Source organism: Osmerus mordax, chromosome 10, assembly GCF_038355195.1.
Source record: "Osmerus mordax isolate fOsmMor3 chromosome 10, fOsmMor3.pri, whole genome shotgun sequence".
Lineage (NCBI taxonomy): Eukaryota > Metazoa > Chordata > Actinopteri > Osmeriformes > Osmeridae > Osmerus > Osmerus mordax.
In genome coordinates this window covers 4,479,965-4,501,062 of record NC_090059.1, presented here as the reverse complement: position 1 = coordinate 4,501,062, position 21,098 = coordinate 4,479,965, and the positions used below count along the sequence as shown (strand labels likewise).

Genomic DNA, 21,098 nt, shown 5'->3' with positions numbered 1-21,098 from the left:
AGCATCAAAACCATGGAAACATTTTCATTTGAATTTTAGATGAGGGTCATCTTGGAGTTTCTGTTCTTGGCCACAAATCCATGTGTGAAATAAAAATTTCATTTGAGGCGTCCGACATTGTTAATTCAGAGTGAAAAAAATTATTGAAAAATAAATAAACAGAAAACTGTGTTGCGAGTGAGTGTTTTTTGTACAGCAACAGAACTCTTTCAGCCAAAAGAAAGCAGTAAGTTCGGGCCACCTGTGAGGCTTTTCATAAGATTCATAAGGTAACCTGTTATTACCTTAGCTGCGTTCTGTGGAGACAGTGTGTCTGGCTAAGGTGCCGTTGGGGCTGGCGCTATGCAGAGTGGGGGGTAGAGTTGGTGCTGATCTGCTGGTAGATGAAGGAATAGAGGCTGACGTCTGGCTGGTTGGTGAGGCAACTCTTACACACTGAATTGTAGTATTGCTCCAGTAGACCGTACGCCTCCCCTGTGAGACAACAGAAATGGACGTCAGCGAGCCATTCGTCGTTGGAGCAGAGCTGTAAGAGCAGAAGCTGTGTTAGACCACCTCTCTCTCTCTCTCTCTCTCTCTCTCAGTTGCCGGGAATCTAACCGGCAACCCTATGATTAATAGCCCGATTCCCTAACCACTCAGCCATCTGACCCCATTTCAGAGAGATTTGGCTACAGCCTCAACAGGTAAATAGAGACCATTGTCAGGCTAGTTTCCCCGGAGGCATGTCATTAAGGGGGTCTCATCCACTTGACCTCCGAGTGGGCTTAGATTGTCTGCTACTCAACCTAGAGTAAGCACCATGGACAGTGACTATGAAGTGCAGAAAGTACTGGTAAGCATTATTTTGTTTCCAGGACCTTTGGTACATTGCTTATAATACAGTACTACAAGTACTTGTTCAACTGGATTAACAGCTTATTGGACAGGTGTTTTAATGTATGTTATTTATGCATGCATAACAGATCTGTCCCTTTCGAGTTTATGTTCTAGACTACAGGGAGTCAGGTGGCTGAGCGGTTAGGGAATCGGGCTAGTAATCTGAAGGTTGCCAGTTTGATTCCCGGCCGTGCAAATGACGTTGTGTCCTTGGGCAAGGCACTTCACCCTACTTGCCTCGGGGGACTGTCCCTCTACTTACTGTAAGTCGCGCTGGATACTGTAAGAGCGTCTGCTAAATTACTTAATGTAAATGTAGTGTGGATGCAAACTGGGATGACCATTGTACGGAGCAAAAATAATAATAAATCAATCAGGGAAATATTATTTTATTCATTTATATTAAAAAAACATCCCTGACAACCAAAACCACACAAGAGAAACCCTCTCCAGCATGCATATGGATGACACTATGGAAGACACTTAAATTGCTGTGCGTAGTCTTCCTACTGTATAAACACTGAAGCAGAGGTTGATTAAAAACCCTCCTGAGCTCGTGATAGTGCCGAGGTCCATCCGAGGTCCATCTGGATAACTAGACTGGGGCCGATCAATTTCAATATTAATGAAAAATATGAACTTTGTCAGTAAATCAATAAGGTGAAGGCAGATGGATAGACCTGAAGTAAATGATGCATTCCCCAGAAAGACCAATGAGAGGCCACACCGGTCTGTTTGTGTTCGGCATTCATGCTCAAGATGCTAAATATGGTCCATTTAGACTGCAACACAGTGCCAGAGATGAATGGAAATGTGCTCTGATAAAGCAATTTATCTTTTACCTTTTTTCTTTTCATAGAACACCACTGAGTGCTGCTGGAGCTTACCTTTCAGCCTGGTGTCTCCTCCAAACACACCGCACCCCCAGTTCCGTTGCCATTGACGAGAGGTGCTGTGTCTTTTCCTCTGGGCGGGAAAAACCACAGTAAGCCTTAGGAATGAATGTAAGAAAGGCAGGTAAGGCAGGCAGGACTGTCAGTCAATGAAGTGATATACAAAAACTGTGATGAAAAAAAATAAAACTGTGTCCCATGCATTCCTATAAATATGTTATAAAATAGTTTATACGACAATGCATGGCACATTATTCAACACATGCCTTCATAAAAGTCCAGGGAGATCCGATTGGCTTGACTTATTCCCAGTATACTGACCTTTTCACGCTGCATTGTTTTAAATTATAAATATATTCAAAATAGTTACAATTTTTTTTTTTTAAATAGTACTGACATTAACCAGGGCATTTGATAAAACAGATTACAGCCTAATGTCAACTGACATCAGTTTTAAGGATCTGCAGAAAGTTTATGATGGATTTTTCACAAGGTTGCTAGACAATCAATTTTCACCTAGGAAATGAAGAGGAAAGAGTGAAAATGAAAGGCAAGCAAGCCGGCCTCTCCGACCACTCATTTATTCCTGAAGCAAAAGGGCAGATGTGACAGTTTTGGGGAGTTCTTCACACTCCTTGTCAGAGCTGTCAGCTCTTTCCATGATTTCTGAAGACAGGCTTGACAACATCAACGTCTTGATTTTGTTATATATTTGATGAATGAGTGAGAGAACGGAGTCCTTAAATGTTCTGGTTGACTTTATTCTCGTGCAAATAAGGGTTTATGGATCTTTGTGTATGTATCACAACCTATGAGATGCAACATTAGTTGCATCTATTAGTGTAGCTTAATGGCTTTAGAATATCACAGTACAATGATCACGAAATAATAAAAACAAAAAATAATACACATTTTATAAAAATAAAACACAAAAAAAACACTTGCTGAAACACCCAAGAACGGAAGATCAAAGCCTTACATCAAAGAGCAGCAGTAAAGACGACCCCCCCTCCTAACTTTCGCCTTTCATACATAATACAAGATGTTCACGTTTATGTATTTACCACACTACTAATTATACTTAGCGCAGCACTCAGAAGTTTGTTTACATTTGCTAGAGCATGCCTTGTGAAAACCCCAACCTCTAACAGTTGTTTTGTAAGTTGCAAACGAGTTACATCATAAAAGGTCACCTTGTTGAGTTCCCGGTTGATTTTCTCAGGGTGAAACTGTTGCAGGAAGTTCCTAAACATTAGTGCATCGATGGCCACAATCTCTGTGCATCTTCTCTGCCAGGAATCTCTGTTTGGAATGATGGGGAAAAGAGCATTTTAGGGAAGAAGAGTGATTCTAGCAAACATTGCATAGATTTTCTCTCTTCACCTAATACCTTGGAGTCTTGTCTTCATGTTCTCCATCCCACTGGTAGCTCCCTGCATACCAACTGTGTCTGCTGTATTGCTGTGTACCTAAATGGAAACACATTAAAAAACATATTTAAGGAGAGGGAGTGGGAGAGAAACTTAACTTCTTGTAAAATAACCAGGTCAACCACTTGAACAAACAAGAGAATCTTTTAATATTTTTCCCAAATCAAGTGCTAAGACAGGTAGTGCTGATTATTAGTCATATAATATAAAAGGTGTAAAAAAAAAAAGAGAGAAACACATTGTGAAGCTAGCTCTGATTTCTAATACGACGACTCATTGTAATTATTATTACACAGTGCCCGTGATGCAGTTGGTGATTAAGATGTCAGTGAAACACACAAATACAGATTACTTGAACACAGTGCCTGTGGTTAAATTGGTGGCACACACACAAACACACAGATTCCTGGAATTATAGATAGGGCACAGTGCCCGTGATAATGTTGGTGACACACAGATTTCTGAAATTATAGATATATAGTGCAGTGCTTGTGATGCAGCTGATGTTGACAGTTCTTCTCAGTGGTTTTGGTAACTATATTTTTCAGATCACAATTGAAATTCTCTGTCGTCTCTGAAGTACTTGTTCTTCCTCCACATCATCTATTCTACTAATTTATGCACATCATAAAAGCAATTTCTTATTATTTTAGATTTATGCAAACATTATTGATAATTTGTAGTGTGGAGTCAGGTGGCTGAGCGGTTAGGGAAGCGGGCTAGTAATCAGAAGGTTGCCAGTTCGATTCCCGGCCGTGCAAAATGACGTTGTGTCCTTGGGCAAGACACTTCACCCTACTTGCCTCGGGGGGAATGTCCCTGTACTTACTGTAAGTCACTCTGGATAAGAGCGTCTGCTAAATGACTAAATGTAAATGTAAATTTGGCCTTAATTATGAACATGACCTAGAACATGATTATGTAGCCTTCATTTGTCTACTGTTTACTACATTATCGATTGCTTATGTTATGTTGATCAAAATGTATTATATTGGTTCTCTGTTAAATTGTCTTACCACCAAACATCCAGACATTTAGTTTTTACAGAAGTCATTACAAGCACAATGGTTGAGCCAGTTGTTATAATTGTAGGCCTAATTCACCACAGCGCTTGCATGTACAGTTGTTTGCTATGTTTACATTAACGTTTGTATTTTTTCCGTTGTGCTATGCAATGCAGCAAAAGTCTTGTATTTTCTGTTTCGCATTCGCATAAATAAGACACGACAACTGCCGAGGAGACTAAATTCGTACTAAAATTGTTCCTGTCGTATGCCTGTTTGTGGATCGCTATATCCATGCCTCAAGAAACTGACCAAGGAGACTAAAGTGGTAGGAATAGTGCCCATGTCCGTGATGCAGCTGGTGATTACAATGTCGTAGTTGATTTGGTGTTAAGAGTTTGTGCACATTAATGAGCAGGCAGTTCTGACATCAGTTAACGCATCAATGTATGTAACAAAATTCACTGATCTATATTGAAAGTATCCACTTCATATTGTTGTTGCACTCCATTGGATTATAAAAAGGACACCTGCAAAATATGAACTTTGCAGAATGCCCGGCTCTTGATATAATTGAGGAAAACTCAATGCCCTAAAATCCCATAAAAAAATTGATAAAAATACAAAGGCACGCACGCTTGATTTGAACGGATAAAACCGAAGAAAGCCCAAAAAGAAGATGGTCATGTTATTTCTCTTCCTGTAAAGATGTGAGGGGCTGGCAACAGCTACAGCCCACAGGGAGCAGTCAACACTCAGAGTTAAAAGCAAATACAAAACAAACCAGCCCTCAAATTAACTTCCAGCCCCTTTGAAAGCAGATGATTATCGGTTGTAAAAGCAAATTCGCTTCTAAATAACAAAACAGAATTTCCCTTACCATGCTGAGTTTAATTTAATTGCAAATGCCTTTGTTAATCGCATTAGTTCAATCACTGTAGCCTATTGCAGTCCGTTGGATTATAAAGGACAGTGCAAGTGTCCTTAACTTAACTTTGCAGAGTGCCAAGTTCTCGAGTCGAGATATTCGTAGGAAACTCATTGCAGACCAGGGGCCGGTTGCACAAAACACCTTAACCCTTGTGCTGCCTTCGGGTCACATGACCCAAAGGTTCATAACGAACCATCGTTGTGTTTACCCAATTTACCCAATACAAAAACAAATAAAAACTAGAGAGGGTACAATTTCTGGGGAAATTGTAGGGTGTGCTTGCTTACGTCGGTTGCACAGGGGTCTGTTTTTGAATGACATTTTTACAACTGATATTTCTGTATATTTTATATAAAAATGCATACTTATTATTTATAAAGATTACATAGATTTTAAAGCATTTTTTTTTGCTGCTCATTTACAACTGAAAATACGAGTGAAGTGTAGAATGAAATAGATGTCTTCTCATTTCCCCTGCAAGAGGCAGCCTCATCGTTGAATCAAAACAAATAAATTTGGCAGACCGGTGTAAAAATTGACCTAATCTCTATGACTTAAACGTCATTTTAAGTTTTTCCCTTCTCATGATATTTTCAGGCATTTAGCCTACTCATTGCATTCATTCATTAATAAAGAACCCCCTTTGAAGATTATTCTACGACGTTACCCGGTAGTAGAAGATGGAATCGTGATTCAAACAGTACCATCTGCTAACTGAAAATATGCCCCCCAAAACGTAAATAAGCTTGACATTTATTTAGTGGAAAATCGCTCATTCATAAAAAGCTCACTGGTAGCGATCATTGTCAGTAACAACGCAAAATGCGATATAGCCCTGTGTGGAGAAGCTGCCCCGGTAAATTGTACTACTACGGTACAGTACTAGACTACTGCTGTGTTCGTCTTGGTAGCGATTGCGTTGGTTGAATTGGATTTAACGTTCCGTTGTACGGTTTAGGCTAAAATTAATTATTTTCATGAACAGATTGACAAAGTTTAGGCTGTGGCAATGAAGTTCAGGTTAGTGGTCTGAGACTTTTGATTTAAGTAAACGGAGTGCCGAACATGTTCTGTCGCCGTTTGATTTCCTAAACAGCTGTGTACTGTAGATGTTTTTGTAGTGTCTAGCGTAGGCTACAGTTGCAGTGAGCAACACTGGTTTGAAACCACAGGTAATGATAATTTCACCAACAAATCGTTTACTTGTAATGTAATGTCATAATAAATCCTACAACGAAAATGTATTTGTGAGGAATGTTTATTTTAACGATTGAAAACAGATGCATCATAGACCACTGTAGTATGTGTTGCCCGGGCAACAGAGGCTAATGTCATGCTAATGCTTCAGTGAAATAGTAGACTACCGTTTCCGAAAGTAGATGTGGGCCTACTTCCTTAATAATATCAGCTTATATTGTACATTACACATTACAATTGTGTTTCACATCACAAAGTAAAATGAGTAAATAGTTATCACCCTGGCCTTTTTCTTGTGGCGTTTCTGCAGCTGCCTTGCAGTAAAGCTATAGTTAGCCTAGCTATCCCCCAAGTTAACAGATGCGAAACGAATGTTCTGCCAAAGGTAGTCACGCGTGTTTTCGTGACGTTAGTGACGCAGTGACGTTAGTAACGTCAGTGACTGTGGCTAGAAAATTTGCCACCGTTAGCTTCACTTTTCGCCACAAAAACTTAACTTAAGCCTAAACCATGCAACGGAACGTAAATTCCAATAGAAGCAACTCAATCGCTACCAAGACGAAACTTTTGACACCTACGTTGTCTATGTAGGCCAAATATTGACTGAGTTTTAGGGGGGCAAAAAAAATAAAATAAATAATAATAATAACTAGAGAGGATACAATTTCTGGGGAAATTGTAGGGTGTGCTTGCTTGCGTCGGTTGCACAGGGGTCTGTATATTTTATATAAAAATGCATCGGGCCTACTTATTATTTATAAAGATTACATAGATTTAAAAGCATATTTTTTTTGCTGCTCATTTACAACTCAAAATACGAGTGAAGTGTAGAATGAAATATGATGTCTTCTCATTTCCCCTGCAAGAGGCAGCTGACAGGCTGAATCAAAACGAATACATTTGGCAGACCGGTGTACAAATGGACCTAATCTCTATGACTTAAACGTCCTTTTAAGTTGTCCCTTCTCGTGATATTTTCAGGCATTTAGCCTACTCATATTGCATTCATTCATTAATAAAGAACCCCCTTTGAAGATTATTCTACGACTTTACCGGCAGAAGATAGAATCGCGATTCAAACAGTACCATCTGCTAACTGAAAATATGCCCCCAAAAACGTAAATAAGCTTGACATTTATTTAGTGGAAAATAGCTCATTCATAAAAAGCTCACTGGTAGCGATCATTGTCAGTAACAACTCAAAATGCGATATAGCCCTGTGTGGAGAAGCTGCCCCGGTAAATTCTACTACTACAGTACAGTACTAGACTACTGCTGTGTTCGTCTTGATAGCGATTGCGTTGGTTGAATTCGATTAAGCGTTCCGTTGTACGGTTTAGGCTGAAATTAATTATTTTCATGAACAGATTGACAAAGTTTAGGCTGTGGCAATGAAGTTCAGGTTAGTAGTCAGATAGTTTCCCTACTGAAAGACTTTTGAGTAAGGGGAGTGCCGAACATGTTCTGTTGCCGTTTGACTTAAACAGCTGAGGAGTTGTTGTTAGCTACTCACACTAGTGTCTCGGGTACAGTAGGCTACAGCGTTGCAGTGAGCTACACTGGTTTGAAACCACAGGTAATGGTAATTTCACCAACAAATCGTTTACTAATGTCAGAATAAATCCTACAACGAAAATGTATATGTGAGGAATGTTTATTTTAACGATTGAAAACAGATACATCATAGACCACTGTAGTATGTGTTGCCCGGGCAACACAGGCTAATGTCATGATGCTAATATGTCAGTGAAATAGTAGACTACTGTTTCCGAAAGTAGATGTACTTCCTTAATAATATCAGCTTATATTGTACATTACACATCACAATTGTGTGTCATATCACAAAGTAAAATGAGTAAATATTTATCACCCTGGCCTCTTTGCTTGTGGCGTTTCTGCAGCTGCCTTGCAGTAAAGCTATAGTTAGCCTAGCTATCCCCCAAGTTAACAGATGCGAAACGAATGTTCTGCCAAAGGTAGTCACGCGTGTTTTCGTGACATTATTGCAGACCGGTGTAAAAATTGACCTAATCTCTATGATTTAAACGTCATTTTAAGTTTTTCTCTTCTCATGATATTTTCAGGCATTTAGCCTACTCATATTGCATTCATTCATGAATAAACAACCCCTTTGAAGATTATTCTACGACGTTACCCGGCAGTAGAAGATGGAATCGCAATTCAAACGGTACCATCTGCTAACTGAAAATATGCCCCCAAAAACGTAAATAAGCTTGACATTTATTTAGTGGAAAATTGCTCATTCATAAAAAGCTCACTGGTAGCGATCATTGTCAGTAACAACGCAAAATGCGATATAGCCCTGTGTTGAGAAGCTGCCCCGGTAAATTGTACTACTACGGTACAGTACTAGACTACTGCTGTGTTCGTCTTGGTAGCGATTGCGTTGGTTGAATTGGATTTAACGTTCCGTTGTACGGTTTAGGCTGAAATTAATTATTTTCATGAACAGATTGACAACGTTTAGGCTGTGGCAATGAAGTTCAGGTTAGTAGTTAGATAGACTTTTGATTTAAGTAAGGGGAGTGCCGAACATTTTCTGTCGCCGTTTGACTTCCTAAACAGCTGTGTACTGTAGCTAGATGTTTTTGTAGTGTGTCTCGCGTAAGCTACAGCGTTGCAGTGAGCTACACTGGTTTGAAACCACAGGTAATGGTAATTTCACCAACAAATTGTTTTCTAATGTCAGAATAAATCCTACAACGAAAATGTATATGTGAGGAATGTTTATTTTAACGATTGAAAACAGATAACGCTACATCATAGACCACTGTAGTATGTGTTGCCCGGGAAACACAGGCTAATGTCATGATGCTAATACTTCAGTGAAATAGTAGACTACTGTTTCCGAAAGTAGATGTACTTCCTTAATAATATCAGCTTATATTGTACATTACACATCACAATTGTGTGTCATATCACAAAGTAAAATGAGTAAATAGTTATCACCCTGGCCTCTTTTCTTGTGGCGTTTCTGCAGCTGCCTTGCAGTAAAGCTATAGTTAGCCTAGGTATCCCCCAAGTTAACAGATGCTAAACGAATGTTCTGGCAAAGGTAGTCACGCGTGTTTTCGTGACGTTAGTGACGCAGTGACGTTAGTAACGTCAGTGACTGTGGCTAGCAAATTAGCCACCGTTAGCTTCACTTTTCGCCACAAAAACCTAATTTAAGCTTAAACCATGCAACGGAACGTAAATTCCAATAGAAGCAACTCAATCGCTACCAAGACGAAACTTTTGACACCTACGTTGTCTATGTAGGCCAAGTATTTACTGAGTTTTAGGGGGGCAAAAAGAAATAAAAATAAAAATAATAATAATATATATGTGAGAGAACAAAGGTTGTGCTCTCGCCGAAGGCTTGAGCACACCCAATAATATATATGTGAGAGAACAAAGGTTGTGCTCTCGCCGAAGGCTTGAGCACACCCAAATATATGTGAGAGAACAAAGGTTGTGCCCTTGCCGAAGGCAAAGCACACCTAATAATTTTCTTTTAACCTTCACAATGTGGGTGGTCTGAGACAGCCCAACGGTTAAAAGAAAATGCTTCACTTTGTTTTTGTATGCGGTAAAGTTGTCGCAATACAACGGTGGGTCACAACGACTGATGGGTCAGAATGACCCGAAGATAACACAAGGGTTAAGTTAAGATTTTCCTTAAAGTCAGAGTTAAGGTTTCCTTAAGATATAATTTGTTGCACCCTTAGCCTAAGTCTTTTCCTTAAGGTTCCCTTAAATGTTCCCTTAAGTATTTAAAGTTTTCTCCTTATCTTGGTCTTATACTTAAGGATTCCCTTAAAGTGTGTTAAAGCGTTGCACGAAAGCCCTTAGCAAACAAAGTAAGGAAGAAAACCTCTGACTTATTCTTTACCGCAACATGGCCGAGTTTATGGGATAAATTAACCCATCCCACACCCATAGCACTCTGTTAGGCTATTGTGCTGCAGTCTAAACATGAAGGCTATTTATGCAAATTAGCTAGAGCTAGCTTTTGTAAGGTGATGCACTAGCGATACAACTGAACAAACGCGGTCTCTGTGGAAACGGTCAGATTTTACTGCTGTGAAATCTCGTTCAATGTAGTAAATCCCTTAACGTTTCACCTTAGCTAAGGAAACCATTTAAGAGATTCTGTTCAACACCCTTAAGTAAATCCCCTTAGCTAAGGAGAAATGTACCCTTAAGATTCATAAAGGTGTTTTGTGCAACCGGCCCCAGAGGACAAATTCATTATTTGATGGCATTGCACTCCATAGTGTTATAAAGAGTACACATGCAGAATATGAACTTTGCAGAGTACCCGTTTTTTTTCTCTCCACACACACAGATTCCTGCCATTATTAGAGAAATCAAAGAAGCAGACGTTTCCTCGGATTGAACTTCATGCAAAACACGGACAATGTGCACAAACACAATCAATGCCCCTTACTGTGACCCTTTGACCCACAAACCTCAAACCAAGGTTATTCAGTGTTCAATAACCTCTTCAGCTTTCACTGTGTACACTCCCCTCTTATTTCTCAGTGTAACACTTAACCAATCCCTGATCTGTAATTACCCAGAAGAGACACAGGGCAATCAACACACAGGACCCAGCTTACACCTAGCAAAGTGGTATGGGGGGAGGGGCAGCCAATCAGACAAGATGGGAGGAAAGGATGACAGCCATCATAGGAAATGATTGCAAACCTCCTCTAGTGGGTTCTTGCTGTGCCAAGGCCTGATGGGCCTGAGTTGAAGTTATGTAATTTGATGATCCTGCTGTGAGAGACCCCATGTGTCCCCTGTCCATTTCCTCTTGCAGATTGAGGGTTAAGTGTGTACAACTTGGAATCCAGTCAATATAAATACATTGCATATACCAGTGTAGAGATATGCAATGGGAGGACAGTATAGTGTACTGTACAGTATTGATTTTTTACAATACTGTGACGCAAACATGTGTGAAGGGAGTGGCAATACCAGGAAACACACACAAAACAATTACTAATGCACGCACCATGTAGGTGAAGGCCTCGCGGCAGCTTGGGTTCAGATCTAGCCCAGGCCCTTTACCACTTCATCCCCTCTCTCTCTGCTAGGTTGACCAGTGAAGGAGCAGTGCCCATCAACATGGCTAGCGATAGTATTGTATATTACCTTGGTATAATGCATGCTGTATGTCAATAAGGCTATACCAAGCAAACCAGTCGGCTACCCGTATGTAAACTCGCAAATTCGCAATTGCTGCGACAAGTTACAGGCATGCAATTTTTGGTGGACTGGCTAACCAACATCGACCTGAAGCTATGGAGGTGCTAGTCGCAGGTAATAAACTAAGACATAGCTGCTAGCATAACGCTAACATAGTTAATGCAATTAGTCACTAAGGATTTATGTCAGCCTACATGCAGAAAGCTCTCCCATGACCATTGGTTGAGTAAAATAAATAAATAAATACATACTGTCTCCGGCATACTGCGGCTGTCCCAGGATAAATAGTTGACACAGCATCACACTAATTTCTTGAGAAAACCCATTGACTTTTATCATATGATTTTGGAAACACTCCACTGAAATGACCACTGCAGGCAGTGCCGGTCCTTCCTATAGGTGACATAGGCAGCCGCCTAGGGCGGTAGAAGAGGGGGGCGGCAATTTCCAGCCCGGGGCAGATTGCCCCGGTTTGCACCCCGGGGGGCAGTGTAGGTAAACCTTGCCTAGGGCACCAAATGTGCTAGGACCGGCACTGACTGCAGGTATGCGTTACATCCACGTTTGCTGTCACTACTGTTAAACCTTAGGCTATGCTAAAGTGGCAGCTTTCACAAACCTTTACTAAAAAGCTCTTGCTCTCGGCTGGAGCTTCTGGGTTTGTTTGCATCATTGCATCATTGGGTGTGTTTACCTTTGTCAAGGCACAACCTATATTCTTATATATATATAAATTATTTATGTATTTTCCCACCCTTAAAACTCAACAATGTTGGTGTCACAATTGTGTTGCTTGTATCTGCGCAAACGTTCCATTTGACAGTTTAGGAATAAAAGTGAAGCAAACGGTAGCTAACTAGTAGTTTTGATCATTTTAGGGACTTGGTTCTTTAAACCTGGGGGGGGGGGGTAGTTACGCGAAAGTGAATGATGAAAACAAATCCTTCCTGTTTGCTTTTCGGAGCGTATGTGTTCAGAGGGAGGGGGGGTAGTCACGCGAAAGTGAATGATGAAAACAAATCCTTTCTGTTTGCTTTTTGGAGTGTATGTGTTCAGATCACGTGAAAAAATTATCCAAAGACTTGTACCCGAACAAAGGTATCGTTCACCGTGGTCTTCGGGTAAAATATTTGTTCCTCTGCCGACCGAGTCTTCGGGTTAAAGATTCGTTCTCCCAAGTCTTCGGATCCTTTTTCACAAGACCTGCATAGGTTTAGTAGAGGAAACATTACATTTACATTTAGTCATTTGGCAGACGCTCTTATCCAGAGCGACTTACAGTAAGTACAGGGACATTCCCCCGAGGAAAGTAGGGTGAAGTGCCTTGCCCAAGGACACAACGTCATCTGGCACGGCCGGGAATCGAACTGGCAACCTTCTGATTACAAGCCCGCTTCCCTAACCGCTCAGCCACCTGACTCCCAGATACCTCATTCCCTTTCGCGTGACTGCTGTGTTTAGTATAGGCGTGAATGATATTTGTTCTACAGTCATTCTGACTGGTTTTGTTATTTTCACTGTACATTTACACTTACAGTTTAGTGCAGTGTAATTGTTTGCCTGTTGTTTAAGAAGATTGCCGGTTCAATTCCCAGACGTGCAAAATGACGTTGTGTCCTTGGGCAAGGCACTTCACCCTACTTTCCTCGGGGGGATTGTCCCTGTACTTACTGTAAGTCGCTCTGGATAAGAGCGTCTGCTAAATGACAAAATGTAAAATGTAATTTAAATGTAATATTAATCAAACAAAAATCTGCAGTGATTGTTGAATAATCCCTATCATTGTTTTGGTAGGGACCAAAATGACCAAAAGGACCTTCTGCCCCCCTAAAAGTATTTAAAAAAAAATATTAAGCCATATCTTTTTTTTTTTTTTTTGCAGACGTGCGAGAAAGCTGTGTTCACACACACAGACAATTTGCCTGTGTGTGTTCTGATTGCAACATCCGGGATACCAAGGATAGGTAGAGCAATCGAGCATAAATGCAAGATTTGATCACACCGGACTCACTGAAGCACGTTGTTTTCCCTGGTAGTCATCATGCGTTTTCTCTTCTTGGGTTTGAAGGTTTGCCGCTTTCTTGGATTGCATGAGTGACGGTCTGTAATCGATAGGTCAGAAGTTGGTTTGATTGCATTGATGCTCGATTGCTCTACCTATCCTTGGTATCCCGGATGTTGCAATCAGAACTTTTCGAAGTAAGCAAGTCTCAGTTGATGGTTGAAATGCTGCAAAATGCTGTGGTAGCAGTTTTGGTTCAGGGTGCCACTCACTCTGTGGAATTCGCCTACTCTGGATTCAGCGAAAGAGCCCCCAAACCATCACTTTCAACCATCAACTGAGACTTGCTTACTTCGACCAGTGTTAAGCTGTGCTTGAAGCTGTTGTCCTGTGAGCCGCAAGCTGTTGACTTTCAGAAACTTGTCTTCTGATTCTGTTGTGGCTTTGGGTCTGCCAGAACTCTTCCTATCAGAGTTTCCTTCCAAGTGCCTTTTGATGGTGTAGGAAACTGTACTCACTGACACCTTGGCTTTCTTTGAAATTTCTAAATAAAGTAAAGACCTACACTTTTAAGGGTTATAATGGTCTGTCTGTCTTCCTTTGTTAATTGAAAAACCTAAACTACACAGTTTACTGCTTACCTTTGTACCATTTCAGGTTATTCACTGGACTTGAACTGCTTACATTTTTTTTTTAATGAAAAAATTGGGGTGTTCTAAAACATTTGACCGGTAGTGTATTTCAGCTCGAATTTGATAGACTCCATTTTTTTGGCCTCAAATTTCACCATTTAATTTTTTTTACATTGATATAAATTCATATGTGAATTTGGTGGTAAATTTCAATATTAAGTATTCAATGGCTTTGAAAATTCATTATTTCATTCATTGTTTCACTGATTTGCTTCCATGTTATTTGCACTTGAACAAATACTCCCAAATATATTTTGCAGACACAATTTTGGGAGCATTTGCGATCAAAAGGGTCGCAATTTCAAGTCCTTTGTGCCATTGGCTACTAACCAGAATTTCAATGCCACAGACTACACTTTACATCAATCTGTTGTCTGTTGACAAACTGCCCTTCATTCTATCTAGCTAGTTAGCTTGCCACAAGCACTCTTTCCTGGCTGCAATAACAAAATATGGACAGATCAGGAAAAATTTTGCCTCGTTTTTGCTCATTTCATCGGATCGACCTCATAATCCACTTTATCCAACACCGAAGTTTTTCTCTTATTATTGACAACTCATCCGTTTCACCATCCCCCAAGGTTAAGAATCTGGGGGCCTCATTTACTAACAGGATTGTGGCCATTTCAGGCGTACAATAGCGGGTAAAGACATAAAACCGTATTTACAAAGGCAGCGCACTTGAGTAAAAACGCAGATTACCGCTGCTGGGAGGGTATAAGGGAAAGTGGGCGTGTGCCGCAAAGAGATGGGAGGAGAGGTGTATTTCTTCCTTGTAACATGTTTATGTTAGCTGTAACTTCGTGAACCAATATTTCTATCTCCTGTTCGCTGAACCTTCTTTTTCTTTTCCTCAAATCACCCATGGTGGCAGTAACATGCAGGCGATTTCTTCCGTCTTTTTACGGCGCGCTAATTAACACTAAAGGGCGGAGTAAGGCGCTGATTGCCCGACGAGGATCTGGTTTGATAAATACCACGCAAAATGCGGAAATACACCGTGCACTATTTGCGGTTGGGCAAAAGCGCAGATTAAGCTGTGGTCGCAATGTTAGTAAATGAGGCCCTGGGTGTCATCCTTGACAGCACACTATCCTTTCAGCCCCACATCAATAACATCACCCGGTCTGCCTACTTTCATCTGCGAAATATCAACCGTCTCTGCCCCTCCCTTACCCCCCACACTGCCGCCATTCTTGTACACAGTCTCGGCACCTCCCGTTTAGATTATTGTAACTCCCTCCTTTTTGGCCTCCCTCACAAATCCCTCCATAAACTTCAACTGGTCCAGAATTCAGCTGCCCGCATTATAACTCGCACCCCCTCTATCCATCACATCACTCCTGTCCTTCAACAGCTCCACTGGCTCCCGGTCCAGTTTCGCATACAATACAAGATCCTCCTGTTTACATCAGAATCAGAGTACATTTAAGGCCATCCACCACCTCACCCCCCCATATTTGTCTGATCTCCTCCTGGGTCCCACTACCTCCCGCTCCCTCAGATCCTCTTCCTCCATACAGCTGTCTGTCCCCTCTGCCCGTCTCACCACCATGTGGAGTACAGCATTCAGCCACTCTGCTCCCCGTCTCTGGAACTCAATACCACCCCAACTCAGAAATATTGATTAATTACCCCATTTCAAATCACAACTCAAAACACATCTCTTTACTACTGCCTATTCCACGTAATGTCATTTGCACTGCTTCCTTCTGTTGTTTTTAATGTTGTTATACTTCAAATTTTTCTGCTGCTTTTAATGTTTTTTATATACCTCTGTATGGTATGGCAGGCCGTTTTAACATTTATTTCTATAAACGTACTAGTCACTATTTTAAAGTTACTAGTACTTATTCTTTAGTTACTAGTAACTAATCCAATAGTTACTAGTATATATTCCCGTTTTACTAGTAACTTTTCATTGGATACTAGTACCTATTCTTTAGTTACTAGTAACTAATCCAATAGTTACTAGTATCTATTCCCGTTTTACTAGTAACTTTTCATTAGATACTAGTGCCTATTCTTTAGTTACTAGTAACTAATCCAATAGTTACTAGTATCTATTCCCGTTTTACTAGTAACATTTTACATTTTACTATCAAGTAGTCATTTTTACTCGTCATAAGCAATGACGAGTAAAAACGCATTTGTTACTAGTAAGAATAATAATGTTACTAGTAACAATTGTAATAGTTACTAGTAACTAAAGAATAGTTACTAGTATCTAATGAAAAGTTACTAGTAAAACGGGAATAGATACTAGTAACTATTGGATTAGATTAGTACTATTGAATTATTATCTAATGAAAAGTTACTAGTAAAACGGGAATAGATACTAGTAACTATTGGATTAGATTAGTACTATTGAATTATTATCTAATGAAAGTTACTAGTAAAACAAGAATAGGTACTAGTAACTATTGGATTAGTTACTAGTAACTAAAGAATAGTTACTAGTATCTAATGAATAGTTACTAGTAAAACTGGAATAGATACTAGTAACTAATCCAGTAGTTACTAGTAAGAATCTGTTTGGAGATATCCTAAGTTTGGAGATATCTTCATTCAAATGTTCTAATGAATAAACATGAGGCAGACAACCACATGCTTTCCTTGTCCGGCCCACTCGCGATGGAAGCTGTTTTTTTCTCATTGCAGTCAGAATTATATAGCCTGCAGGCGACAAGCCTCAAAATTAAACAATGTTCGCGGGATGCTGAACGCGTTCTTCACACGCTGCGTGCTATATTCTTTTTACGTTTTTGATAAATGAAAAATGCCAGAGCTCGAGTTAGCTTCGACATGATAATACTCGGGGTGAACATCAGTTCACCCCGAGTATTATCGAGGAACTTGAAGCAGCTGACCTTCTCCACTTCGGATCCATTGATGTGTAGGGGTGCATGCTCCTCCTCCTGCCCCCTCCTATAGTCCACAATCATCTCCTTGGTCTTGCTGACGTTGAGAGAGAGGTTATTGTCCCTGACACCATGATTTCAGGGTATCAACCTCCTCTGTAGGCTGACACTGTCAGAGATGAGGCCCACTATGGTTCTGTCGTCAGCATACTTAACAAGGAGGTTGGAGCTGTGCGTTGCCGCACAGTCGTGAGTGAACAAGGCTGAGCACACAGCCCTGGGGGGTGCCTGTGTTGGTGATCAGTGTGGATGAGGTGCGGTCACCGATTATCACCACCTGTGTCCTCCCCGCCAAGAAATTAAAGATCCACTTGCAGAGGGAGGTGCTTAGTCCCAGGTCCACAAACTTGGAGACAAGTCTGGAGGGGATAATGGTGTTGAATGCTGAGCTGTAGTCAATGAACAGCATCCTCACATACGTATTCCCTTTGTCCAGGTGGGAGAGAGCGGTTTGCATAGTTAGAGCGATGGCATTGTCTGTAGACCTGCTGGACCGGTATGCAAACTGCATTGGGTCCAGGGTGAGGGGCAGCGAGGAGCAGAGGAATGATTTGACTAGCCGCTCGAAGCACTTCATGATGACAGAGGTCAGTGCTATCGGGCAATAGTGGTTCATACATGTGACCTTGGTGTTCTTGGGCACAGGGATAGTGGTGGTCCTCTTGAAGCAGGTGGGGGGTACAGACATGCTGAGGGAGAGGTGGAAGATGTCACTGAAGACCCCTGCTAGCTGGTCAGCACAGCCCGAGGGCCCTACCTGATACACCATCTGGGCCAGGTGCCTTGCGAGGGTTGATCTTTTTGAAGCGCTGCCTCACCTCAGCTGCAGTTAGTGTAGGATAATGTAGGAAATATGAGTTGGGCTGGTTGACCTCTCAGACTGTCTGCCTGAGAAAAATGGAAACACTAGCATCATGTTGTACCAGTGTAGGTGTGGAATACAAGGACTTGTGTTTATGAGACCAAATGGCCATTGTTCTGATGTTTTAGGCTCAGCCAGTAGCGAGAATTGATCATTATATTGTTCTCGGGATTTCAGCAATCTTTTGAGCGCTGTTGATGACCCTCTGGAGCGTTTTCCTCTGAGCCACTGTACAGCTGGTATACCAAATGCATATGCAGTATGTGAGGATGCTTTCAATGGAGGCTCGGTAGAAGGACACCAGCAGTCTTTGTGTGATGTTATTCCTCCTGAGTGTTGTCAGGAAGTACAGTCTCTGCTGGGCCTTTTTCAGCAGCTCAGAGGTGTTCACACTCCAGGATGGGCTGTCCTGTATGTGGACCCCCAGGAAGCGGAAGTCTGCCACCCACTCCACACACGTGAAGTGTAACAAGTTTACTTTGTACGCTGTGTTGGTTGACTGTGACGGCACAGAGCACTGCCCAGCTTCTATGTCCAAATGTGCCCACGCCACTTTCAAATAGCAGCGCAGCAGCCTGGTGAGCAGCAGAGGTGGATAATGTCAGTCGTCCTGCTTTGCGGTGGTCATCCATGTATTTTTAGGGCCTTTATTTGAGTGCAAAATAGTTTTTTGAGCTTTATGTAAAATAAACATTTTACAAGCCGTTTTTCAATTGGTAAAATCTTGTCAGACAGTAGGTAAGAAAGTAACAGCTAGCTGGCGTCAGTTATACTTGTAAAATGCATAGATAATGTTTAACAGTAAAATCTCAATTTAGCTTGCACCTAACTAAGTTAAAACATTTGAGTGTGCTAACATTAGCAATAACGTCAGCAAGTTTGAGGTGTATGCATAGGCTAACCATTAAATTAGCAGCACATTTCCCGTATTTAACAATGATTAAACTTACCTGAAAGTGATGCACGGGCACCATCTCGCAGTCTCTTTCTTTATTTTTTCCTTCCCCTGACTCCTGTTATCGTTTTAAGCCCATTTTAGAAAAAGTTGACCTAGCCTACTGTCAAAGTTCGTCAGCCCACTGAGGGAAGGGCACCCACAGCGAGCTTGGGAAGTTGAGTGTGTAGCCTATTTGTTTTGTTTTGTTTGGGGGGGCACCATCGTAACTTTTTGTGAGCATTTAAATACATCTCTTGTTCTGAATGTTTTGTAATATACATGTCTAATATTTCTATACTAAAATAATATTGGTATTATAAGTATTATAAATATGATGATTTTTCAGTTGGCTATTTTTTGGTGCCCCCTCAGGAGTTGGTGGCCTACGCACAGCGCGTAGTGAGCGTTATGGGAGCGGCGGCACTGGCTACTAGACTACACTAACACTGTTTTTGACGTGATTTAACATAACATTTTGATCGAACGAGTTGCAATAAAGTACTCACATTAAGGAAAGTCAGGACTGCGTTCATAACGTGATATAACATTTTAGTTGACATTGTCCAGGGCCCCATAGATGTCATGTGCCCCTGGGCAAGTGCCCAGTTGCCCTAATGGTTAATCCGGCCCTGGGAAAGATGTTCAAATACAAGTGTGTGCCATTTCTGATATCGGTTCGCGTCGATATCTTCTCTGTAGTGGTGTCTTCTGTGAGGTGTGGTCTTCAGCAGCTAATTTGCATGTTAACTAGATATCTTCATAAGCTAATTTGCATGTTAACTAGATATCTTCAGAAGCTAATTTGCATGTTAACTAGATATCTTGTTGGCAATAGTTACTAGTAACTAAAGAATAGGTACTATCTAATGAAAAGTTACTATTAAAACGTGAATAGATACTAGTAACTATTGGATTAGTTACTAGTAACTAAAAAATAGGTACTAGTATCTAATGAAAAGTTACTAGTAAAATGGGAATAGATACTAGTAACTATTGGAATAGATACTAGTTGGAAATAAATAGTAGATATCTGTAAAGCAGAGCCCCATAGAATACATTTGTAAAAATGTGCAATTTGTTACTAGTAAAACGGGAATAGATACTAGTAACTATTGGATTAGTTACTAGTAACTAAACAATAGTTACTAGTATCTAATGAAAAGTTACTAGTAAAACTGGAATAGATACTAGTAACTATTGGAATAGTTACTAGTAACTAAAGAATAAGTACTAGGTAACTTCAAAATAGTGACTAGTACGTTTATAGAAATAAATGTTAAAACGACGTCTTCTGTGAGGTGTGGTCTTCAGCAGCTAATTTGCATGTTAACTAGATATCTTCAGAAGCTAATTTGCATGTTAACTAGATATCTTCAGAAGCTAATTTGCATGTTAACTAGATATCTTGTTGGCAATAGTTACTAGTACTTATTGCTTTCGGGATATGTCGGAATAGTTACTAGTAACTAAAGAATAGTTACTAGTATCTTGAAATGAAATTTCTTTAGTCAAAGTATTTCTTTAGTCAAAGTCAGTGGGTGGGGCTACCGCGGATCTAGTCTGATCCATTGCGTTGGTCTGAAGTAGAGTGCCTGGATAGAGACGATGGAGGATCTTCATGAACTTTCTAGGGAGTTGGTGAGAGACATTTTAGACTTAACTGAGGATGTGGAGGACCTGCTGACCCAGAGCATGTAGCGGGTAAAGCAGAGGAACTTACATTTACATTTAGTCATTTAGCAGACACTCTTATCCAGAGCGACTTACAGTAAGTACAGGGACATCCCCCCGAAGCAACTAGGGTGAAGTGCCTTGCCCAAGGACACAACGTCAATTGACACGGCCGGGAATCGAAAAGGCAACCTTCAGATTACTAGCCCGACTCCCTCACCGCTCAGCCATCTGACTCCTAACTTATCTCAATCCTGGTTCTTGGACCTACTGTAGCCCTGCATGGTTTTAGATGTTATTACTTAGATACTAGTAACTAAAGAATAGTTACTAATATCTAATGAAAAGTTACTAGTAAAACTGGAATAGATACTAGTAATAGTTACTAGTAACTAAAGAATAAGTACTAGTAACTTCAAAATAGTGACTAGTACGTTTGTAGAAATAAATGTTAAAACGGCT

At 40.7% G+C, this 21,098-nt stretch overlaps 1 protein-coding gene across 1 annotated transcript in view; it reads right to left on the bottom strand.

Annotated features, from left to right (window-relative positions):
- Positions 1–340: 340 nt before the first annotated feature.
- Positions 341–21,098, bottom strand: part of LOC136950677 (poly(ADP-ribose) glycohydrolase-like) — a 79,001-nt gene continuing 58,243 nt past the window's right edge. Inside the window, 5 exon segments of the mRNA XM_067245119.1 lie at positions 341–474; positions 1,722–1,810; positions 1,812–1,870; positions 2,966–3,074; positions 3,163–3,241. Of these exon segments, the coding sequence (XP_067101220.1) occupies positions 341–474; positions 1,722–1,810; positions 1,812–1,870; positions 2,966–3,074; positions 3,163–3,241 (470 nt within the window).